The sequence below is a fragment of the Halichoerus grypus genome, chromosome 1 (assembly GCF_964656455.1).
Source record: "Halichoerus grypus chromosome 1, mHalGry1.hap1.1, whole genome shotgun sequence".
In the NCBI taxonomy this organism is placed as follows: Eukaryota; Metazoa; Chordata; class Mammalia; order Carnivora; family Phocidae; genus Halichoerus; species Halichoerus grypus.
The window spans coordinates 150475294-150497420 of NC_135712.1; the positions used below are offsets into that span (position 1 = coordinate 150475294).

Below are 22127 nucleotides of genomic sequence, written 5' to 3' on the forward strand. Positions count from 1 at the left end.
TTAAATATGGTTAATTCAATTTTCAGTTAGTCTTTAGTGTCGGTATTCAATGAGTGGCTAGTAAATGCTATTTATTTATTTTACAATAAAAATAGAGATGATGTTATTTGAATTCAACTGAGCATAAAAGTACCAACAATACCCAAATGCCCAAAAAGTTCTGGGATATCGAATTCTACTCATTCTAGCAAAGAATCCACACAATTTGAGGTCACATGTGTGTGCGTGCACGCATGCACACACACACACACACACACGTTCTTTTCTTCCATTAACATAGTGTTAGTTCTGTTTCTTTGCAGAGAATGTCACAATATCCAAATGGGCAGCCATCATTCAGATGACCATGTGAAGCAGCACTTCTCCTGACACAGGCAAAAGACAAAATGCTGGTAGTACTCATAGGTGAGCTATCAAACCTCCAAAATGTACTCTTTATACACTATGTGTGTTTATAAGAAGAAATGTAGGATATTTCTCAGTTGTGAACACTCACCAAACTCAGAGATAAAGCAATAAAATAAAACGCATGACAACAACAAAACCCCTTTACCTGTGTGTCTTGAAATAATTTTTATTCTGAAATGTCAAACTTTTAGGAAAGAATAGAGAATGAATTTTGCAAACAATCAGATGTTTAACCATCTATTTTTTGTGAAATCACTACTTTTATATTTACTTCATATTTTATATTTCAGATCTGGTTGAAACTTCTTAGCTAAGTGTACCCTTTCCATTCTTCATTCTCTTCTCCCCAGAATTAACCACTAGCCTGAATTTAATATTATTCACATGTAGTTTTATTGTTTATCTTAAATTATACTTTATCCATATTCATAAAGCATACATTGATTTATTTTGAATATTTTCACATTTATTTAAGTATCATGTTTTAAATATTTCTCTATTTATATGTTTATCAGGAATTTCTATTTGGGGGATTTTTCCATGCTGATAAATGTAGCTCCAGGTCATTCATTATTACTGCTGCATTATATTTCATTGTATGAATGTATTAATTTATCTGTTCTCCTAATTGTAGGCATTTAGGTTGATTTTAATTTTTCTCTTTTAGAAACAGTGTCATTAATTGTTCATGTAAGCATGTTCTTGTCTCCTTGTGCAAAGGGTACTCTAGTGTATTTCTCTACAAGTGGAATTGTTGGATGCTGGATATGTTTATTTTCAATGTTACTAGATAATGCTACTTTCTTTTCCAAAGCGATTGTCTAATTTATACGCTGTACCCACTATTGTGGCTAAGAGCTCCCATTACTTCACAGAAAAAAAGAGAGAAAGAGAGAGAGAGAGAGCTCCCATTGTTTCACATTCTCACCTAATATTTTTTTGTCAAATTTGTTAATTTTTGCTAATGTGATTGAGAGTAGAATGGTATATTAAATTTGTCATTTCCCTGATTACTAGTGATATTGAACTGTTAAGATTTAAATATGTTTACAAACCATTTAAGTTTACTCTTCTGTGAATAGATTGCTCGATTTTTCTATTGAGTTGTGTTTTTTTATTGGTTTATAAGTAAGTGTTCTTTATATATTTTGAAGATATTTAATATCTTCTAGTCAATAGCTTTTCTCTTCCACCTTGCCATGATGACATTTCTTCAGAGAGGTTTTAATTTTTATAGTAAACAAAATTTAGTAATAATTTTTCTTTATGTGATTTTTGTGTCTTCTATAAAAAATCAATGTGTAACTTGAGGATATGAAGATACTCTTTTATAGTTTCTCCTCAAGTATTATGCATGTTTTGTATTTCCTATTTAGGATATTTTTCTTTTTTCAGTTCTATTGAGGTATAATTGACAAATAAAATTGTAAGGTACAAAAAGTATACACTATAATGATTTGATATATCTACACATTGTGAGAGGATTTCCTTTTGAGTTAACACAGCCATCACCTCACTTACTTAGGATTTTCATCCACTTCTATGTTATTTCTGTGGATTTTGTGTGATACAGCATCTAATTTCATTTTTTCATAGAGATTACATATTACTAGATAAAGATTCCCATTACTGGATAAAGTATCATTTTCCCACAGTTTGCATTGGATTATTTTCATTTGTGGATGTGTCTGTTTCTGGGTTCTTTATCTCATTGCTATGGATATATAAATTTAATAGTGTGTTAATACCATGCAACTTTAACTGTATACCTTTATAAAATGTCTTGATATTTCATAGAACAATGCAGTCATCTTGTGTCTCAATATTCATATGATATTCTTAGCTATTTGCTATGCCTCATAGGGGGTTTAGGATACAATTTTGAAGTTCCTTAAAAATATGTAGAAACTTTGTTTAGAATTGATTTCAATTCACAGTGTAACATGTGGAAAACTGATGTATTATTTTACCAGAGTTTCCATAACACAATACCACAGAATGTGTGACTTAACCAACAGAAATTTATTTCTTGCTGTTCTGAAGGCTTATATCCAAGATCAACATGTTCGTAGGTGTTGTGTTTTCTGATGTGATCACAGATACACATAGACATTGTTGGGTTGCATTTGTTAATGTTTTATTCCAAATTTTTGCATCTATTTTCCATGAATGAGTTTGGCCTATAATTTGACTGTCTTATTCTTCCCTTGGTTTTTTTTTTTATTTCAAAATTAGCAGTCTCAAACAGTTTTTTAGGGAGGGCCTTAAAAAAAAAAACCCTCTGGAGAATGTATATGAGATTGTTTAAGGCAACCCAATGTAAACATTTCTGGGACTGGTGTTTGGGAATTGGAATATCTTTAACTATACATTATTTTTTATCTGTTATCGTGTATTATTCAGCTTTTGTATTTATTCTTCATTTTTGCTAATTAATATTTTGCAAATATTTTCTCTTTTCAAATTTATTGGCATACCGTTGTTCAGAATATTCACACTATTTTTTGTTTTTACTGTGTTTATAGTTATGCCCCATTTTCCCTAATATTATTTGTTTTTTTCTTTTTTTATTACCAATGCCATTAGAATAATGACATTTTTATTAATCTTTTCACTCACTTTTGTTTATTCTGAGTAGTAGGAAGGACCCTATCCAACAAAGGTTTGCATTTCTTTTTCATATCGTAGACTTCTTGCTGCTAAGTAGCCTCCTGACTAGGAACACATTTCCCAGGCTCTCCTTTCCATAAAGCACAACCATGTGATTGATTTTCACCAGTGTGAACAGAGGGCTGTGTGTCACTTCTCACCCTTCCTATGCACTGGCTGAATGCAGAGGACTTTAAAACTATAAAAGAAGGATAAATCCTCAAGATGGAAGGACTCTGTGACAGCCATGGGAATACTCCTCTCAAATCTCTGGTTGCAGGGAGATTGAGTGAGGACCCTAGGCACAGTGCTCTGAAAACCATCTCTATCTTCTCAGCAGTATCAATTATCACACATGCTGCCTAAAGACAGCGACTGAGTTCAGCAGAGATGTTAAGGTGGGCTCATTCCTAAGACAGGTAGGTCTCCTCTGACATAGTTGTTTTGACTTGAAGACACCCCAGTGATCTTGATGAAACTTTCTTGAACTTCACTGCATTCTAAGATTTGTCCTACCCAGACTTTTTCTCCTGCCCTCCCTCCTCCATGGGGTTTCAGACTTGCATCAGGGTCAGATGCCTCTGCTGGAATCCTTCAGCTCCCTCCCCACTTTTCCTTCCTCCTAAATCTCTAAAAAGTCTAATCCCATCTTGGCATCTGCTTTTCAGAGGACCCAAACTAACACAAGTGGTGACAAGTGTGGTATAAATAATGGGCAGTAAGATGGGGTTCAGGACTGGCAAAGAAGACACCACCCATGGTTCCCTGGCACATAGCTCAGTGGCTAAACATTGCAATGGTGGTGATGGGGGAAAGCACGCCTGGGGAGAAAAATGACCTTGTAGGTAAAATGATTCAAGCATATAAGAGATATGAGGGGAACAATGCCCACAAAGGTAGCAGAATGGTAGTTAAGGTTATTACTAAGTTGTGTTGACACTCTGCAGAAGGCTAATGAAGAACCAAACACCATTAACAAATAGTTGCAGTCTTAAGGGCTAGAGCCAGAGACACTCTTTGGAAGCTTACAAATTGCTTCTACTTCTGCAGTGGAAGACAGGACAGAGCTGAGCAACAAATGACAAACATAAAATCGAATAGAATTTCAGAGCTCCAGAGACTTCAAATGTTCAGCTGGGAAGGTCTGCAATGCTAAATCAGGGCCACAGTTGAAGAAACTAGAGACCCTGAAACACAGAAGGGGAGCATCCTTTTTTTGATGATTTTATTTATTTATTTGACAGAGAGAAAGCACAAGTAGGCAGAGCAGCAGGCAGAGGGAGAGGGAGAAGCAGGCTCTCCACTGAGCAGAGAACACAACGCGGGGTTGGATCCCAGGAACCCGGGGATCATGACCTGAGCTGAAGGCAGACGCTTAACCGACTGAGCCACTCAGGAGCCCCTGGAATGGGGGCATCTTGATTGATGTCCCGGGGGATGTTGGTTCTGCAGGTCCCTCTGAAACTTCAGAGTTCCCAGAAGTGGCACCTCCCCAGGGTTGTATGGAAGACAGTGTGGAAGCCCTGTTCCCCCTCAGCAGATACCCTTTCTTTCTCTCCTGGCTGCCAGGCTGGTAACTAGTGTTAAATCCCTGCATAAACTGACTGGACAATTGTTGGGCCTGATGAGGGAGGAAAGAAGTGACTAAGGGAAGGAACAGCAGTAATTAGAGAACATGTATGAAAAGGACCCAGAGGAATATTTTAGAGGTTAAATTCTGAGGGTGCTTGATCATGGGAGCTAAGATGTAAGACTTTCTCAAGACATGGAGTTTAACATTCTGGCAAGGACCCTGGGGGATAGCTCTCAAAGTCCTGAAGAAAGTGATGCTCAGTCCTGAGATAAATAGAAAAGCCCAAGATTTACTGACAGATGATGGAGAGGGAAATGACAAGGGTGGAGGAGGTGGGCTTGCTGGGGGGCTAATGTTTTGAAAAGTCAGAAGATCGGCTAGAAATTTATCTTAGGAGGGCTGGAGGATGCATGATTCATCAAGATCATCAGAGATGTTGATAAGGACACCAGCATCACTAAGATTAGCAGTGGCCTGCTCAGAAGAGCAGGCTGATGGTGGGAGATGGCATCACAGAGCTAGGCACACTAATATCATAGGAATGATGGCACCCCCAAATGACCATGTTACATTGGACAAACCGTCCAGTTACTACAGTTACTACAGTGCCAGTTACTACAGTGACAGATAAGTTTGGGGAGGCATTTTGGAATGAAATAGATAGGCAGACAACATCTGCCACCAAAAAGGCAAGAGTGGAGAAGCAGAAGGCTGAAGGTGGCTGTTCCAATAAAAACTTACTTCAGTAATATTATTTAAAAAAAATAAATTATAAAGGAGGACTAGGTCTTTGCAGGCCCCACCCCCACCAAAGTCTATCATTGAAAGCTCTGTGCTTTCCATCCATAGCCTTGAGTAGTCTCCTTTTTAACACTCAGAGAATTGCCCTAAACACTCTCATAGTCCTGAGTAATTTAGATGGAAATTATGTCTTAAGATCATGACCTAGACTTTCTACATAGGTCTTACGTGTCCCTTAGATATGTCAGGGATTTCAAAGTCTGCTAGTCCAAATCTCACTGATCAACAGAGCCACTGGCAGATCTTTTCAAAAAGATGAGATCCTGAAATCCTATTCTCCACCACCCACCCCGCTTATTGATCACAAGTCTCCCAAACTTCACAAGTGATCAGACTACCCGAGGACAATGGCACCAAAATGGACACTGCAGTGAGGAGCTTGTGGACAGTGCTTCCAGCAGTGACTGAGGCCTGGACAGACTTCCTACCTTAAGTCTTTCCTTGTCCTTCAAGTTGTCAAGTGAAGGAGAAGTCATGTGTATCTATTTTGGAGACTGGTAAAAAGTAAAGATTCAGTGATTGAAAATTTTATCTAGGGAGAGAAGATGGACCCCACGGTCAGGAAGAGGGGCTGTCAATGCAGTTATATGAAACTTAATGAAAATAGCATGGAGAGAGGGAACTCTACTGGGTCTTACTAGGGGATCAGGAAGCTAAAGGAAAAGTTTCCACAAGAAGAAATGTTTGTGGAAATGAAGGCTTGTCCAATAGAATAAACATAAGGACTTGAAATCTGATTTTCTTTACCCAAAGCCTGATGGTGCTCTGTGAAACACATCCAACCATTGCAGGGCCAATGATGACCACAGCAGACAACACAGACTGACATTTGGCTGTAGTTTGAGACCTGTAGGCTTTGGGTACGTTATGGGTTATACTGTGTCCCCCAGAAAGATATGTTCAAGTCTTAATTCCCAGAACCTGTGAGTGTGCCCTTATTTGGAAATAGGGTCTTTGTGGATGTCATCAAGTTAAGATGAGGTCACTGAGTGGGCCTTAACCCTCTTTGATGGGTGCCCTTAGGAAGGAGAAAAGTCAGAGACACTGAGACAGAGACACAAATGACAGACAGACCGCCATATGAAGAAGACAGAGGCAGAGATTAGAGCCATGCTGCCACATGCCAAGGGACACCTGGGGATACCAGAACCTGAAAGAAGTGAGGAAGCATTCTCCCTAACAAGCTTTGGAAGGAACATGATCTTACCAATACCTTGGTTTTGGACTTCTATCTTCTAAAACTGTGCAGGTATATATTTTTGTTGTTTGAAGCTACCCAGTTTGTGGTATTTTGTTATAGCAACCATAAGAAAATGATACAGGGTTTTAGGACAAGGAAATTAAAAAAAAAAAAAAAAAGAACTGTGCATATTCTCAAAGCCTGGAGGCATTCTGGGTCTTCTGCCTTTATGACTTGATCATTCCATATGTAGCTGAGCCCACACTTGGGCAGCCACAGTGCATGTCCGTCCCTCCTGATAGTGTGGTGCATGCACACAGACATGGTAAATTAGGCTGGATACAAGCACTGTATTTTGGGATTGTCCCAAGGTGGAACCCAATACAAACAAGGACCAGGCATGGTCTAGGTGTAGGGTACACTGATGGTGGCCGAGTGGGGGTGTGACGTGCCCCTTTTCCTGAATGATTAGGGGACAGCAAGGTCAGAAAAGGAGACTCCAGTGAGATTCTTCCAGGAGGGCACTCTCAGAGAGTGTAAGAGAAAATTTTAAATATCCACAAAAATGCATAGGTTTCCAGAAAGTACCTTAGTAGTGAGAATTTCCAGGAATTTTTCAGGCAAATGTGGCAGCATCTTGTTCATTCAGAATTATATACAAAGGTGCACTAAAAACTTGGCTTAACCTCTATACATGAACACCGTCCAGCCAATATGGCATTTTGTACTTGTGTTTACAAATGTAGAGTATGAAGCTGTGAGAGAGGCTAAGGGGCTTGCACAAATCCCAGTGAGTGCATGTGTGTTGCAGCAGCGGTCGGTCGGGGTGTTGCTGGGATTCAAACTCGATGTCGTATCTTACACCGCAGGTATGGCAATATGTTGGTGTAAAGGAATAATCGTGTCATGCATCCTTATGCCAAGCAATACCAACTGATGAACAGCCACCAATTTGAACAAATCAATTAGTTGCTTAAAGATTTGAAAAAGATTCGATACATATATAGAGAGACAGATAGATAGATGATAGATATTAGATATAGACACTTGTGTGGAGGGGTGTGGGTGTGTGTCAAAAAATATCCTAGGACACTGCTGGACACAGAGTAGATTTTGAGCAACTAGAAACCGCCGGGTTTCCCATGCCTCTTGTACTAGTATTCCATAGAGCTTTACATTTTTACATAAAGAAAAATAGAATACAGACATCACCGTCTTCTGGTACAGTACAGATCCTTCCCTGATGGAAAGGAAGCTAACCGAGCCTGGTAATCTCCAGTGAGGATGACATACGGGCAGAGTAAAGCAATAAATCATCAAATGATCTGCCAGCAGACTCAGCTGCAAGTGTGTTTATCTACTCTCTTTTAAACAACTCTTTTAATGGCATTTTACTGTTTCTCCCTTAGGAAATTATTTCGTTGTATAATTGCCCTGGCTTCGAGTGAAATTTTCTTAATGTCCAATTTAAATTGCTGCTTTTTTTCCATCTCAAGCCATTGCTCTCTATTACATTACTATTAAGCATCATAAGTAACTCCTCTCTCTTTTGAAAAGGATGAAATTGGCTTGTACATTTCATTTAGAAATGTGACCTCATTCTTGTACATCAAAAATTTGAAACACTTGAAAAAGACAGGTAAGCATCCTATTTCTTGGAAAAATGGGATTTTCCTGCTCCTGAGTTTTTCCACCAGCTTAGAAACAATTCATGGGTCTGATACAATGACCCAGACAGCACTATACATGTGGTGTTTCTTGCAGCATCCCTGTAATGGAAAGATAAACACACTCATTTCTTCAAGGAAATGTGAACCCCGCATTGGATGAGGCATTTTACACAAAGAAGGAGAACATATTTGCACAGACAGAGGTGCTTATTGACTTACTTGCTCAAGAACCCAGGAGAACCAGCTGCAGACTCCATGTGCCAAAGAGATAGAACCACAAGAAGGTGGGGAGTCTTATGATAGCACTATGGCAAGCCAAACATGGATAGTTTCAAATCTATTAGACAGTAAAAACTTTTAGGGTACAGAGGGAATAATATGGCCTTTACTTGTACTCAGAACCATCTATTTTCTTGGGCCGATTCTTATGGAGGTGCTAGATGTTTAGTAAGAAACATGATTCAAAAATTCACAAAAAAACTGCCCTAATTTGAATTTGAATTCCAGGACTTACATCTCTATGCCTCACCTTCTCCTTCTGCACCCCTGCATGCCCCCCTTCTCCATCCCCTGTGTCCTCCAGACACTGAAAGAATGAGGCCTCGAGCATTCAGAAAATGACTCTCCTCCAACAGGACGCTATCCAGCTGCATCGGTCGGTCTGGGCGTGCGCGTCATCTGCATGCATATTGTCGTGATTGCCTGCTGGGTTTGCTTCTTGATTGTCCATCAAATCCAGTTTCAGGGTTCACCTCTATTCAGATTTATGTCTCCTTCTGTTTGCTCAATATCCAACCTCTCCTGACTCCTTCTATGCCAACATTGGGAGTAAAATGAAATAAAGCAGTAAAACAAAACAAATCAAATCATGAACACAAACATCAAAGCGTTCCCTGAGCTTCCGCAGTCAGGGAGTTGGTTAATATTGTCTTAGAGGATGCAGCCTCATGCCCACTAGAGAGATCAGTTCTTTGAGGAATCAATCGGGAAATGATTTTCCTCCACAGAAGAGTATCAGATGCCTGCCACCCCCACTGTGTCCGCAATGCTGAAGCAGCAGAGAACAAGATCAGAGCGAGCTGCTCGTGCCCCTGGTGGCATATAATAGCAGCAAATCTTTCTGTAGAGAAGATTGGAGGCTGCAAAACTCCTCAGAAAGTGGATGATAAAGATTTGAACTTGAAATGAGCACTAAAGCTGAGAACTATTGGAAAATAATCTCAAAGCCCTAATGAGAATAACTTCCTTAGAAAAGAGGGTTTGGGGTAAAATAATATGGAAAGAAGCTAAAATGTCTGGTCTTATGTAGAAGAAGTGTCACCCATAAGGGTACAGAAAACACATTTTTTGCAAAGATTTTTTATTTATTTATTTGACACAGAGAGAGAGAGTACACAAGTAGGCAGAGCGGCAGGCAGAGGGAGAGGGAGAAGCAGGCTCCCCGCTATGCAGAGGACCCCCCTCCATGCAGGGCTCGATCCCAGGATCCTGGGATCATGACCCGAGCTGAATGAAGGCAGACGCTTAACCAACTGAGCCACCCAGGTGCCCCAAAAACACATTTTTTTTTTCTGAGCTCTAATGGAAAAGGGTTCTCACCATGTATTGAAACAAAGGGGTATAAGAAATTGATATCAGATTTCACTGTGTATCTCGTACAGATAATGAATACTTAGCAGCCCTCCCCATGCTGTCTCCAGTCTCAACTCAGACTTCATTTCTTTCACCTGGACAGGGTATAGTAACTGTGCCATGTGATGCAACTTAAGACAGGGCACTTACATGCACACATTTCCATCCAAGAGGGAAAAACAAGACCTATACCACTATAAAACTTGGCTGTGCATGTAACACAATTGCTAAGGGTTGAGAACCAGGATTCATTTCTGACTTCTCCCAACTAGGCTGCTGGTCCCTGTAGCTCAATGACAACCCTTAACTATAATTTTATTCATCTCCACTTTCTGAATGAAGAGCCTTTTCAAGTCTAACCCGTTCTACTTTTCAAGGCCCATGCTTCTTTAGGAACCATGGCTGGATCATATCACCTTTGATTCAAAACTCTTCAGAAGTCCCTGGGGGCCTGTTAACGCTGCCTGGCTGTTGAGGTCCTGCCAACCAGGCCCACCGTGAACCTCGAAGTACTCCTCCTGTCATGTTCCTCTATCTAGCTACTTCCCACTTCAACCAACCTGAATGGGAATGTCCAGGGGTTCCTGGGTTTCTTTCTTTTGTTTTCATGCGTTTCTCTCGGTTGGGGTTGTGACTCACTCACCTCATGTCTGCATGCCCAAATTCCATCTAACCAGAATGGCCCAGGCCAAAAGCCTCATAAAACCACAGCCAGGAGCCATCTACTCCTTCTCTAAGATCTTGTTTTTACGTGTGTTTTTCATATGAGGCCTGTGACTAATTTCCTATATTTTTAGTCATTTGTACACTGGTATAATTTATTCTGAAAACTTATAAACTTCATAAAGGCGGGGGCTCCAGAGACTGGCACGAAGTATGGAAATTAGTGAATACACAGTAAAAGGTGGTTGAATAAAAAAAAAAATGCATAAATCACTCTTGTTCTCTTTTATACCCATAGAGAGGTGTGCAGGATAATTAGAGATAACTTCATCTATATATCTATATGATTATTACTTTAATAATTTTCTTTTTCTCTCTTTTTTTTTTTTTAAGATTTTACTTATATTTTTGTCAGAGAGAGAGAGAGAGCACAAGCAGGGGGAGTGGCAGGCAAAGCTGGTAGAGGGAGAAGCAGGCTCTCCGCCAAGCAAGGAGCCCGATGCGGGACTTGATCTCAGGACCCTGGGATCATGACCTGAGCCAAAGGCAGACGCTTAACCGACTGAGCCACCCAGGCGTCCCTGTAATAATTTTAGATATAAATTCTTTCAACATTAAGAATTTAAAAAAAGAAAGCCCAGAAATATTGGTGATATGGCATTACCTTCCAGACTCACACACTCACGGAGGAAAGTGTGCACACTAGGGGAGTTACCAAAAGATGTCATAGCTGGAAGGAAGGTTGTGATATTACATGATATATAACGTAGTTTCTATGGAGATAAAAGAACTATATTTGTATTCTTTTTTTAGGAGTCTTTAACGTAATGTTTTAAAATATAAGTTCCTCATAATATTAATCTTTTGATACAGTCTGTGAAGAAAAGATATTGTGCTCGACTAAGTTTGAGAAACTGCAAATTACGCCGCCTGCTTAGAAACTCATAATCTAAAGTGCTATATTAAAGGTTTCCAGAAATCAGAATCTTTACAAAGATTGCTTAACCTTCATTAACCTTGTTTCCCAGCCATTATTATCCTTGGAACAGTCTTTTTCAGATAACAACTATCTGTATCCCAAGGAAAGGGTCTACCACAGAAAATATTTTAGAAACTACTCTTCTAAGGTATTACTTGGGAACAAAACCCAAGCTATTTGTTTTAACTCTGCCCTTGGGGTGAGATATTTATAATGCTTTCTTTCTGGTCTATAAGTGATCAAGTCACCTGCGATGACAAGTGCCAGGTGCTTGTAAGGTAAGGGGTGGGCCCGCAGTGAACAGTGTGGACCTGTGTGCACAGAATACAGGTAGCAGGCCATGGGGGTTGAAAACATCCCACCACACTCTAGCTGTTGGCCAGAGTGGAAAGGGAGACTGAAAGTGCATTTATTAGACCTCAAAGCCATTTCTGCTGCAATGTTCTTCCTTCCCTGATTGTTTTTGCTTTGTACTTCGAATCTCTCTTATAAAGCTGCTCTGGCTCATGTGTATCCTACTTATTTTTGTTATGATGATTTATAACTTTATTTTAAATCCTCCAACCATACTTATAATTAATTACATAATTCCACTTCCATAATGTTACATAACATGCTCTCCTATCCCACCCCACATCCTGTGAAACTATATTAAAACAATAAAATAATTATGGCTGAAATTCATTGGCATCCTGGTTAGAACATTTAGTTCCAACTATCGCAGAATAACTAAGTGTATGATAAAACTTACAAAAATAAGTCTAAGTGCTTTAAATTTATTTGTACTCATTTGGAATGGTGCCACGTAATTAGGATATAATCAAGTATGCAATAAAAGTTTGCTGAATAAATGAATGCATAAGTCACTCTTGTTCTCATTTACGCTCACATAGAGGATCAGTAGGGATGACTGTATCTATATATCTATATAGTTACATATATATGTATTCATGTCTCTCTATATAAGCTTATGTACTGAATAATATGTAATTACAAAATGTGATTGTGATAAAATTATTAGCCAACATGAAAAAAATGGAGTGTTCTGATGATAAATTAAATCCTGGAAATTCTTCACTTTGATAAAGCCATCTCTCTACGCAGCCATCTCAAATATTCTAATGTAAAAGACAGCATAACGTAAGATCCGGAATAAATAATGTTGGGTATCAATATTTAGTGAAAGTAGACAAGGCTCAGCCTGAAACAGTATCCAAATTGCTTTATGCAGGAAAAGTCAAATGTCTAAGTGGGAAAGAGTACGGCACATTTGCAGGAGGGGGGCCAAAGACAGAGAAGGCCTGTCTTTTCCATAACCGTGATTAATATTTCAGATAAAGAGGGCTGAGTCATGCTAGAAATCATTAAAGAAAAGATAAAAATTTCTCAGAATTCTGTGAAAAGAAGATAAACATTCAGACTCATATTTGGATCCCTGAGTTTGGGATCACTGCCAACATGAGAGAACTAAATGGAGGCTATATTTCTAAAGTGATCTCTATTGGTCAGCCCCCTCCTTCCGTTAGGGGAAGGTATTAATTAGGCAAACACATTGCTCCTTCTCAGAACAGCTATTGGTTTAATAGCTACTCAGCCTGTTGGTTTAATGGCTCAATAAAAAAAAAAAAAATGGAACATTCTCTTTTTATAACATCTTTTTCATGGGTAGGGCTTATTTACAATGAAGAATTCAGGAGACTGAGATTTGGGACAATGGGACAGATGTCTCAAGGAATGAAGCTAATGAGAGCATGTGTAAAAGTTCCCTTTTAAAGGAAAAAGAAAATGAGAGTATAAACTTAAGAAATGGTAATCCTAGGTAGAGTTTTTAACTAGTAGCTTCATGCTATCTCCAACTAAGCAACACGAAAATGAAAAGATCTAATATGGGGGAATGTGATAATAGGAAGAACAGTGGGAATTATCAAGATATACTCTCCAAATCCCTCTCATTGGTAATAATGGTTTTTAGACAGAGAGTATAAAAGAGAAAACTATTAGTCATTGTACTGTGATAGCAAAGGGGAAGCTGTGGTGTTATATTCCCCCATTAAATACCTCTCAGAATGGCCAAAGCTGATATTTGGAGTTCTGTTATTATTTTTCAAAGGTTGTCATAAAACAATCTTACCTGCAGAATCTACAGGAGATTAGATAAACATTTTAGGATTAAACAGGATTGGCCTCTTCTAAATGTTTCTTTTCTTCCCCAGTGTTCTAAGTCTTTGTGACTAAATTGTTGTTATATTTTACCTTCCTTTCAGTTGCCAGGATAAATGTTAGCACCTTTGAGTTATTGACCCAAAACTAGTGGCACTTTATTTACATTGTATGACCCAATATATTCGATAGAATTAGATCATGCCCTTCCAATTTCCCTCTAAACAAAGAAATCTTGTTTTTCGGGTAGATGGTGGAATTTCAAAGAAGACAGAACAGAGTTTGGTGTAGGGCTGCTATTATAAGTCACTCAGGTTTTCCGGCTTTCCGAGCTACATGTATTCAATACCCCTAGAACTAAAATCAAGATATAAATTTCAAAAATGTGAAGTCAATGAATATTGGAAATGGAAGCCATCTTATTCCCAGGACCCCTGTAGTATTAGGACAAGAAACTACAGTTGGTTAATTGTTTGCCTACCACCTCTCCCAACGTGATGCCAGATTTACAAATAACTGGAACATCTTTACTGGGCATTACTCATGAAATAGTGTTCAAAAGGGATAACAGTGACACATAAGCAAACACATATTGGAAGAGAGAGTGAACCAAACTGGTGGTAAAAACATGACCTTCCTCCATAAGGTCAAATAGTTTTATTTTGATTAAACACTACAATACAGTATATATCCATTAAAAAAGAAAACTCTATAGTGTATATAAATTATTCCTTCCATTCATCAATTCTTTTCTTTTCCATTACAGCTTTGGTACAATGTGATTTCAGTATATCATTTTTAAATACTTTTAGCATCACAAACTCAACACAAAGTACAAAACTAATAATCCAAATTAGGGATATTATAATCTACACAGTGGTATTCAGTGGTAGGAGAAAATCTTACCTTGATGAATTCATGTCACTAGCTAAGCTATAAAGGCATACTAGCAGACATGACGGAAATATGCACCATTAACCAGCTAATGTTTGTATTAGTCTTTGTTTTTTGTTTTGTTTTGTTTTTTGTTTGTTTTTCTGTTTGTTTTTTTACAGAATACCAGCAGCAATCATCTGAGTGTTGAGTGAATACTTGAGTCCTCAGCCAGTCTCCCACCTCGCTCCTCTTCCCTTAAAGGCCATGAGTAAGGTCGCAAAAATGTAGCACAGCCAGAGCACTCAGAATTTGACCTGCCACCCGGTGTTGCTCATAGTTGCACAGTTTGTCCTGCAGCTAGCTGCCATCACGGGGACAGTGCTGGAGGGGCAGTGTGGACTGATCAGCCTAAGGTTGTTCTGAGGGGTCGGCGGTGTGACATTACAGTAAACAGGCATTCCAGTGGCTGGGAGTGACCCTTGACCTGCCTGGTTAGGTAGCATGATTGGCTGTTGGTATGACTGCTGGGGCAGTCCTTGAGAACCCTGGGTCATTGGCACCTGTAGAAGACACAAGAGAGAGCCCTTCATGAAGAGGTTGAGTTTGCCTGTCCCATGAGCTACCACGCAGTCAGGAAAAATACTCAAGCATTTGGGTAACACCTAACTGGTCACCCATCCCAGCGCTACCTTTTGTCAGCTGTTTTACCTTGGGCAAGTCCCTCAACCTCTCTGATTGCCTCGGCCATCTGCATAATGACACCCATGCAAAGTGCCACCGAAAAGATTGTAAGGCTGATGTACAGTGCTGGGATATGTGTGGTGATGGCTCAGAAGGAGTTAGCTCAAAACTTCCTTCTTTCCTCCCTCCTTACCCGCTGGGGGCTGCAGTTTGGATTACTTGCTCGGAATTTCTGTTTGGAAAGCGACACTCCCATTCTGGTTTCATGCACACAAAGTGGCCTGGAGCCAGACGTCCCAGGCACCTGCCTCACTCTCAACCTGCAGCTTTAAAGAACATCTAACATGGAGCCAGAGGTTAAACTGAGACGATGTGAGTCAGGATTGTCAGAGGAGGAGGACGGAGGATAGGGTTTTTATTTTGTTTTGTTTTGTTTATTTCTTTGTTTGAGGGCCAGAAGTAGCTGGTGCAGCTAAATTTAACAGTCAAAGCATTTCACTAACCCTTCACTTCCACTTTCAGGGTATCTCAGGATGTAAATCACAAAAGGATGCATGACATTTTTAAAATACCCAGTATGGGTTGAGTCTAGAAAATGAGGTTGGTATAGACATTATCCATGCCTTTTGAAAAATCTGAGATGCCATTTGAACACCTCTTTTAACTTAAAATTGTGGTAAAATGAAATTTGGGGGGCTGTGTACAAAAATGAGTGGAAATTTGTCATGAGGGCTTTTTCCCAATAAGCCAAATTACAGTGGAACAGCCAAAGGTCTTCATGGCTAAAACGTTACAGGCTGCAGACTTTTCTTCCATGAATAGAAGTTTATATAGAACCACATTTAGCAGGACATTCAAAAGCCACAGTAGTTAGGGAAGCATACCCATCCCATTTTCTACTTATAATCTTAATTCAAAGTCAACAATCAACAGGGGCTGGGCACAGCATCCCCACCCTGCTAACCACCCAACATGGGACATACCCATAGCCTCTACTTTGGCCAGTGCTACTTTCTAAACCACAATTTTCCAAGCTGCTGATGTGCACCTGATAAGAAGACATTGCTGGGTAGGAGACCATCACGCTTTGCACCGGAGCTCCTGGTTGGTTGCTCATCACGCTCTGACTCTGGGGTGGCTGCTGCACTCCTATGAGGCCTTGGAACCCCTGTTGGCCAGACAAGACTGGCTGGTAACCTGCAAAGAAAAACCACCTTTTGAACTGGTTGCCCCAGGAAGAGCACAAGCAATATCTCATGGGGTACAAGCACTTGTTCACAAGGCAGCCTTCAGACATCTCGATCTCCCTGTCAGCAATGTGTTACCCAAATGCTTATTTCCCAAAAATGTGGTTTTTTGCTCTAAGAGTGGACAAGAGTAGGAAGCCAAAAAATTCGCTGATATTTGCATCTCATGCAGAATGGTCCAATGAGCACGTTGTGACAACTGTAGATTTTTTTTACGGCACAAACATGGTAACCTCTATTGGCATTTGGTAGCTATAAATTACACTTCTCATGATTTGTTGTTTGCTTTGTTTCAAGGATATTTGGAGTATTCACAAATTATCAAGTTTTTTTTCTAATTAAATTGACTCATTCTCTTACTATCTCACCTTTCTGCACAAACTCGTTTCACCCAGAGATCATCAAACTGCCTAATAACTTTCTATTTTCCACGTTTTAGTGAATAAAATGATTCACTACCCTTACTAATTCAATGTCCATTGCCTTAGACAAAACGCAGCAACAAGAGAAAAATATGGCATGCTTTTATTCTGTTTCAACACTAGCTCCCAGGAGAACATTCTGGTAAAGCACTCTAATAAGTGACCATGTACATACAATAGATAATACAGAACACAGCACTTAAAAATTTTTTATACATTGTGTCCTTCTGAGTGGGTCAGTTGCTTTGGTTTCTTTTTTTCTTTTTTTTTTTTTAAGTGGATCATAATTTATTTGTTGCAATTATTTTAATCCCCACCACAAGTGGTTTAAAATGCATTCTTAAAGGAAGTGCACTAGTCTTATAAATTCTGGGAAGAAGGTTATGATTTAGGTGAAAATGATGTAGTGGTAGAAAAATGAAACAGATTGACTTCATGATATAAAAGAAGTCCTTCCAGAGCTCATATTACTAACCATACTGACTACTTGAGAGAAAGTAGAACTGCTGTGTTAATACAATTCTCTGAGAGAAAATCTTTAAAATCCTAGATTTTTAAAAAAGATTTTATTTATTTATTTGAGCGAGAGAGAGAGAGCACGATCCCAGGACCGTGGGATCATGACCTGAGCCAAAGGCAGATGCTTAGCTGACTAAGCCACCCAGGCACCCCTAAAATCCTAGGTTTTTTTTTTTAACACAAACACTGAAATATGTTTTACAACCAGATTTTGAAAATTTAAACAAAGGGTAAAAAAATTCCTATTCAATATGCATTCTTTTTTTTTTAAGATTTTTATTTATTTGAGAGAGAGAGAATGTGAGCAGGAGGGAAAGGACGAGAGAGAGAGAATCTGAAGCAGACTCTGCACTGAGCATAGAGCCCAACACAGGGCTCAATCTCACCATGGCGAGGTCATGACCTGACTGGAAACCAAGAGTCAGATGCTTAACTGACTGAGCCACCCAGGTGCCCCTCAATTCTTAATAAATAACCTGTGTTTTGAGTGCATGTGACAGTTTTAACTTTGTATCGAGGACAGGTAAAATTATATTATAATCTTTGCAGAGGAAAATATCTTGCTATCCTTTGGCATACATAAAATTACATTTACTCATCTTAGAAATATCGTGGAGAAAATGGCTTGCAAAGAGTCACTGAGTTAGGAGATCAGCTCCGTTGGCCAAACTAGATGGAAATATGGTGCAGTCTGTATGGAACACCTAAGAGAGGAGGCCTGGGGAAAAGCCGAGCCGGGAGGCCTGACCTGTGCCTGCCACTGGGTTGGGCAAGTGTGGAATTTAGAAAATCACCCTTTGATCTTCTTTACATATTCCATTGTTTTGTGTTCACAGTAGTCACCCTACTTCAGTTCCATAGTGGTTTTAACTTATAGAGTTATTTTAACTTCTTGTGAGGACACCACATATTAAGAATATAATTAAGAATAATGACCATCTCCCCTCCATCTACTTTGTGCCCATGGTACACAGTCAAAGCCTTCCCTGGACATGCTCTATAGGCCCATGTAAGACTAAGAGCATCAGCTCAGGGGGCTGCATACCTAGAAGGTTTGCAGGTTATACAATAAGGAAAACCCACCAGACAGGAACAAGAAATTGGGACAAAGGCCATGTCATGGTCCTCAGTATCTCCCTGAATGCCTCGTATACAGAGGCACTTGGGAGAAAATTATTTTAACATTGCAGACATACCTTGTTTTATTGAGCTTTGCTTTTGCTTTAATGTGCTTTGCAGATACTGCCTTTTTTACAAAGTGAAGGTTTGCAGCAATCCTGCTTCAAACGAGTTTATCAGCACCATTTTTCCAAGGGCATTTGCTCACTTCGTCTCTGTGTCACATTTTGAAATTCTCACAGCATTTCAAATGTTTTTATTATTTTGTTTGTTATGGTGATCTGTGATCTCTGTTTATAAGTCACGGAAAGCTCAGATGATGGCTAACATATTTTAGCTATATATATATATATTATGTATAACATATATAATATATATATATATATATATATGTATGTATTTTTGTAAGTAGGCTCCATGCCCTGCATGGAGCCCAACATGGGCCTCGTCTCACGACCCTGATATTGAGACCCGAGCTGAGATCAAGAGTCAGATGCTCAACCGACTGAGCCATCCAGGCACCCCGTCAATAAGTATTTTTTAATTAAAGTACACACATTGCATTTTTAGACATGATTCTATGCTATACTTAATAGACTACAGTATAGTGTAAACATATATGCACTGGAAAGCCAAAAAATTCATTTGACTCGCTTTATCGTGATATTCACTTCATTGCGGTGGTCTGGAAGTGAACCCACAGCATCGCTGAGGAATGCTTGTCATTGCAAACAATTGTTTTCTATTATTTCCATTATCTAGAGATTCCACTCTAATTCATGTATCTATTGGCCCTGAAAAATTCTGTTGCTATTTTGCTTTTATTACGACATTATTCCTAGCCATATCAAACTCATGCTAGGAAGAACTGTTACACATGCAAGAAAACAACTTGGTACGAATGTAAACAATTCATCACCAACAGTCTTCCTCACCATCTAATTCCACAGCAAAGAATAGGCAATGTGTGAACACACTTTGTAGTCTACGTAATGGTAAATATAATAGAGCCTTATTTTTGGCTGAAGATTCAAAGCACAGGTTGAAAAAGTGAGGAATGTCTTTTAAAATTCTCACTTATATCTGGTCACAGAGTGAAAGCCCTGTTGGTCTCAATGGACCTTTTGCAGGACACATGTAACTAAGATGGGAACAGAAAGAGGGGAGGCATGGAGGCGATGGGGGGCAGGGAGAGGTGCAGTGGCCTTGCTTCTAGAGATTATTTATGTATCTGCTTATTGAATCCTTCCAGCCTCCCACAGAGTCTTCTTCAAAATGTTCAAAACTAAACTGAGGTGGCGTTTGAGAGATTCATTTATTGCACCAGCTCTAAACCAAAATTGGGGTGAAGGGATATAAGTCTTATGATAATAGAGCTGTTTAGACACCCAGAAACAGAATGTCTTGACAGGACGAGGAAGGACACGTCAACTAATATTCAAGGAGAGAAAAAGCCTAAGGAGGCTGTGTGGCCTCATCCCAGTACAGGCACAGACCTGAGGGTGAGATGCATCTTTGCTGAGAGGACTGATGCAGTGCACTGCAGTGGCTCCCTCCCCAGGCCTCCTCTGCCTCATGACCTGTGAATGTAAATACTCAGTAACAGCAGCTCTGCACTGGGGTTCCTGTGGTAACCACACTTAGGGCACATAAAGATTTCTGCGGGAGCGAATAATGCTCTACAATTGCAAAATGAAAACTTACGTGTAAAGAAAGCCCAATTTATATTCATGAATCCCATTCATTTCTCAATTCGCTCCCCAGGCAAGAGATTTACACCTGGAATGGTTTCATTGGAGGTGCCCATTTCTTTAAATTACGGAAGATAGCAGAATGGTCCTTAAGACAGGAGGCTTTTTGGAATGTGAATCTGAGACCTGGTCCAGAAATAGACCAATAGAAATGTGCTAGCAGTGACCTGAGAATGAACTAACAGTGTCTGCCCAAGACACAACACACCCGAAGGCAGAGATGGCAGAGCTGGTGGCAACCTGCTTATCTCGTCTATTCAAATGACAAATGTGCTCCAGTTTGTCAATTCTGAGCTGTGAAATGATCGGTTTTTCATATTTATTGAGGATTAGCAAGATAGAATGCATCTTACAAAACAGAAACAGCAACACTATCTGCCCTGTAGGCTTGCTATGGAAATCATAAAGACATTAGCTATTTTTATTTCTTTTTCAGTCAAGATTAATTCAATTTTTGAGTCACATGCATCATTTGTTTTCTGAAGGTAAAAAGGTTAGGAATAGACAAATGTCTCCTCGCAAATAAAAGAATGCACTCTGCTAAGATTGAGGGATTATACGATTTAAAATGTCTGGATCTGGTCAATCTGAAAATTTAATACTATTTCTACTAAAATACAACGGTTATTGAATACTCTTTGTAGTTTGAGGATTATTCATTAATATTCTGTCAAGGAAACATTTCTCTTGATATACCACAATTATGAAAAATCAGAATGTAAATTGATTAGGGAATATAAATTGGCATGATTGTGACTGACCTTATTTTAGCCAGTATTTGAATACTTTGTTACAGATCCAACCTTTTGAAATGAATGAAATGACAAAGTAGCAAACTGTATTTTCGGTTGTCTCAGCTACTGTTGGTTACAGAGGCGAAGATAGGGAAATGAGTAGTTAAGAGAGCAAATATCTCTAGAACAAATTAATGAGAAGCTAGCCAGTTCTTCCTGTCTCCCCCAACCCACCCAAGTAGTATAATTTACATGTTGTGTTTATTAAGTAAAATAGTCTTAATGTGCCGGGATGTAATTTCAAATATTAAAATTAATTTTAATTGATTTGTCAATACAAAAATTGTTTATCTTGGCTGAACCAAGATACAAATATTTGTCTAAGTTCCTAGGGAACATGCTAGCTGTCTATGAATCCAAATTCTGCTCTTTGTACACAGTTTTGAGACGGAATTACAGTAGCTCAGCTGTGTCATGGCTGGTGAAGAATATGAAGAAAAACGTTTATTCAGAACTGGCCTCTCCCTTTGCTGAATTTTTGTAGTTTGTGCATTGGGCCATTTTTCAGTATTTTCCCAGTTCTGTTTCTCAGTTTCCTATCAATTCCTTTACACTTTGATTTTCTTTGAAGATTTTCCGTTATAAACTAGCTAACTAGCTGTTTTTGTTGATCACTTAGTCTAATCCAAACAGTGAATTAAATGCTTTTACCTTTTATCACAACAATCCTGGGAAATAGTCACTATTATTAAATTTCTTTTACAGAAGAGAAAACTGACTTAGAGAGGTATAGGGTTTTGTCAAGGTCACACAGCTACTAGGAGGGAAAGCTTGAATTTTAGTTGTGGCTTACTGACATCAGCAACCTTGCCTATACTCACTAAATTGGAGTACTATTTAGTATACATTCTTCTAATTCTCATACCCTAACAGTTCCTTTAGTGTGGCAGGTACTCAATGGTCATTTATTGCATTCATTGTTTCTCAATAATTGAAACAATTAAGAGGACAAGACTTTTGATCCACAGTTCGCTGAAGCAGATCTTGTTAGTATCAAAGAAAG

General features: G+C 39.1%; 1 protein-coding gene across 21 annotated transcripts in view; it reads right to left on the minus strand.

Moving 5' to 3' along the window:
• Positions 1 to 14336: 14336 nt before the first annotated feature.
• Positions 14337 to 22127, minus strand: part of ARPP21 (cAMP regulated phosphoprotein 21) — a 153746-nt gene continuing 145955 nt past the window's right edge. For all 21 annotated transcript variants that reach the window (XM_036111398.2, XM_078073836.1, XM_036111407.2 and 18 more), the window contains 2 exons: positions 16321 to 16469; positions 14337 to 15151 (listed from right to left, as the gene is read on the minus strand). In XM_036111398.2, the coding sequence (XP_035967291.1) occupies positions 14894 to 15151; positions 16321 to 16469 (407 nt within the window). In that variant the 3' untranslated portion in view covers positions 14337 to 14893. The remainder of the gene's footprint in view (positions 15152 to 16320; positions 16470 to 22127) is intronic.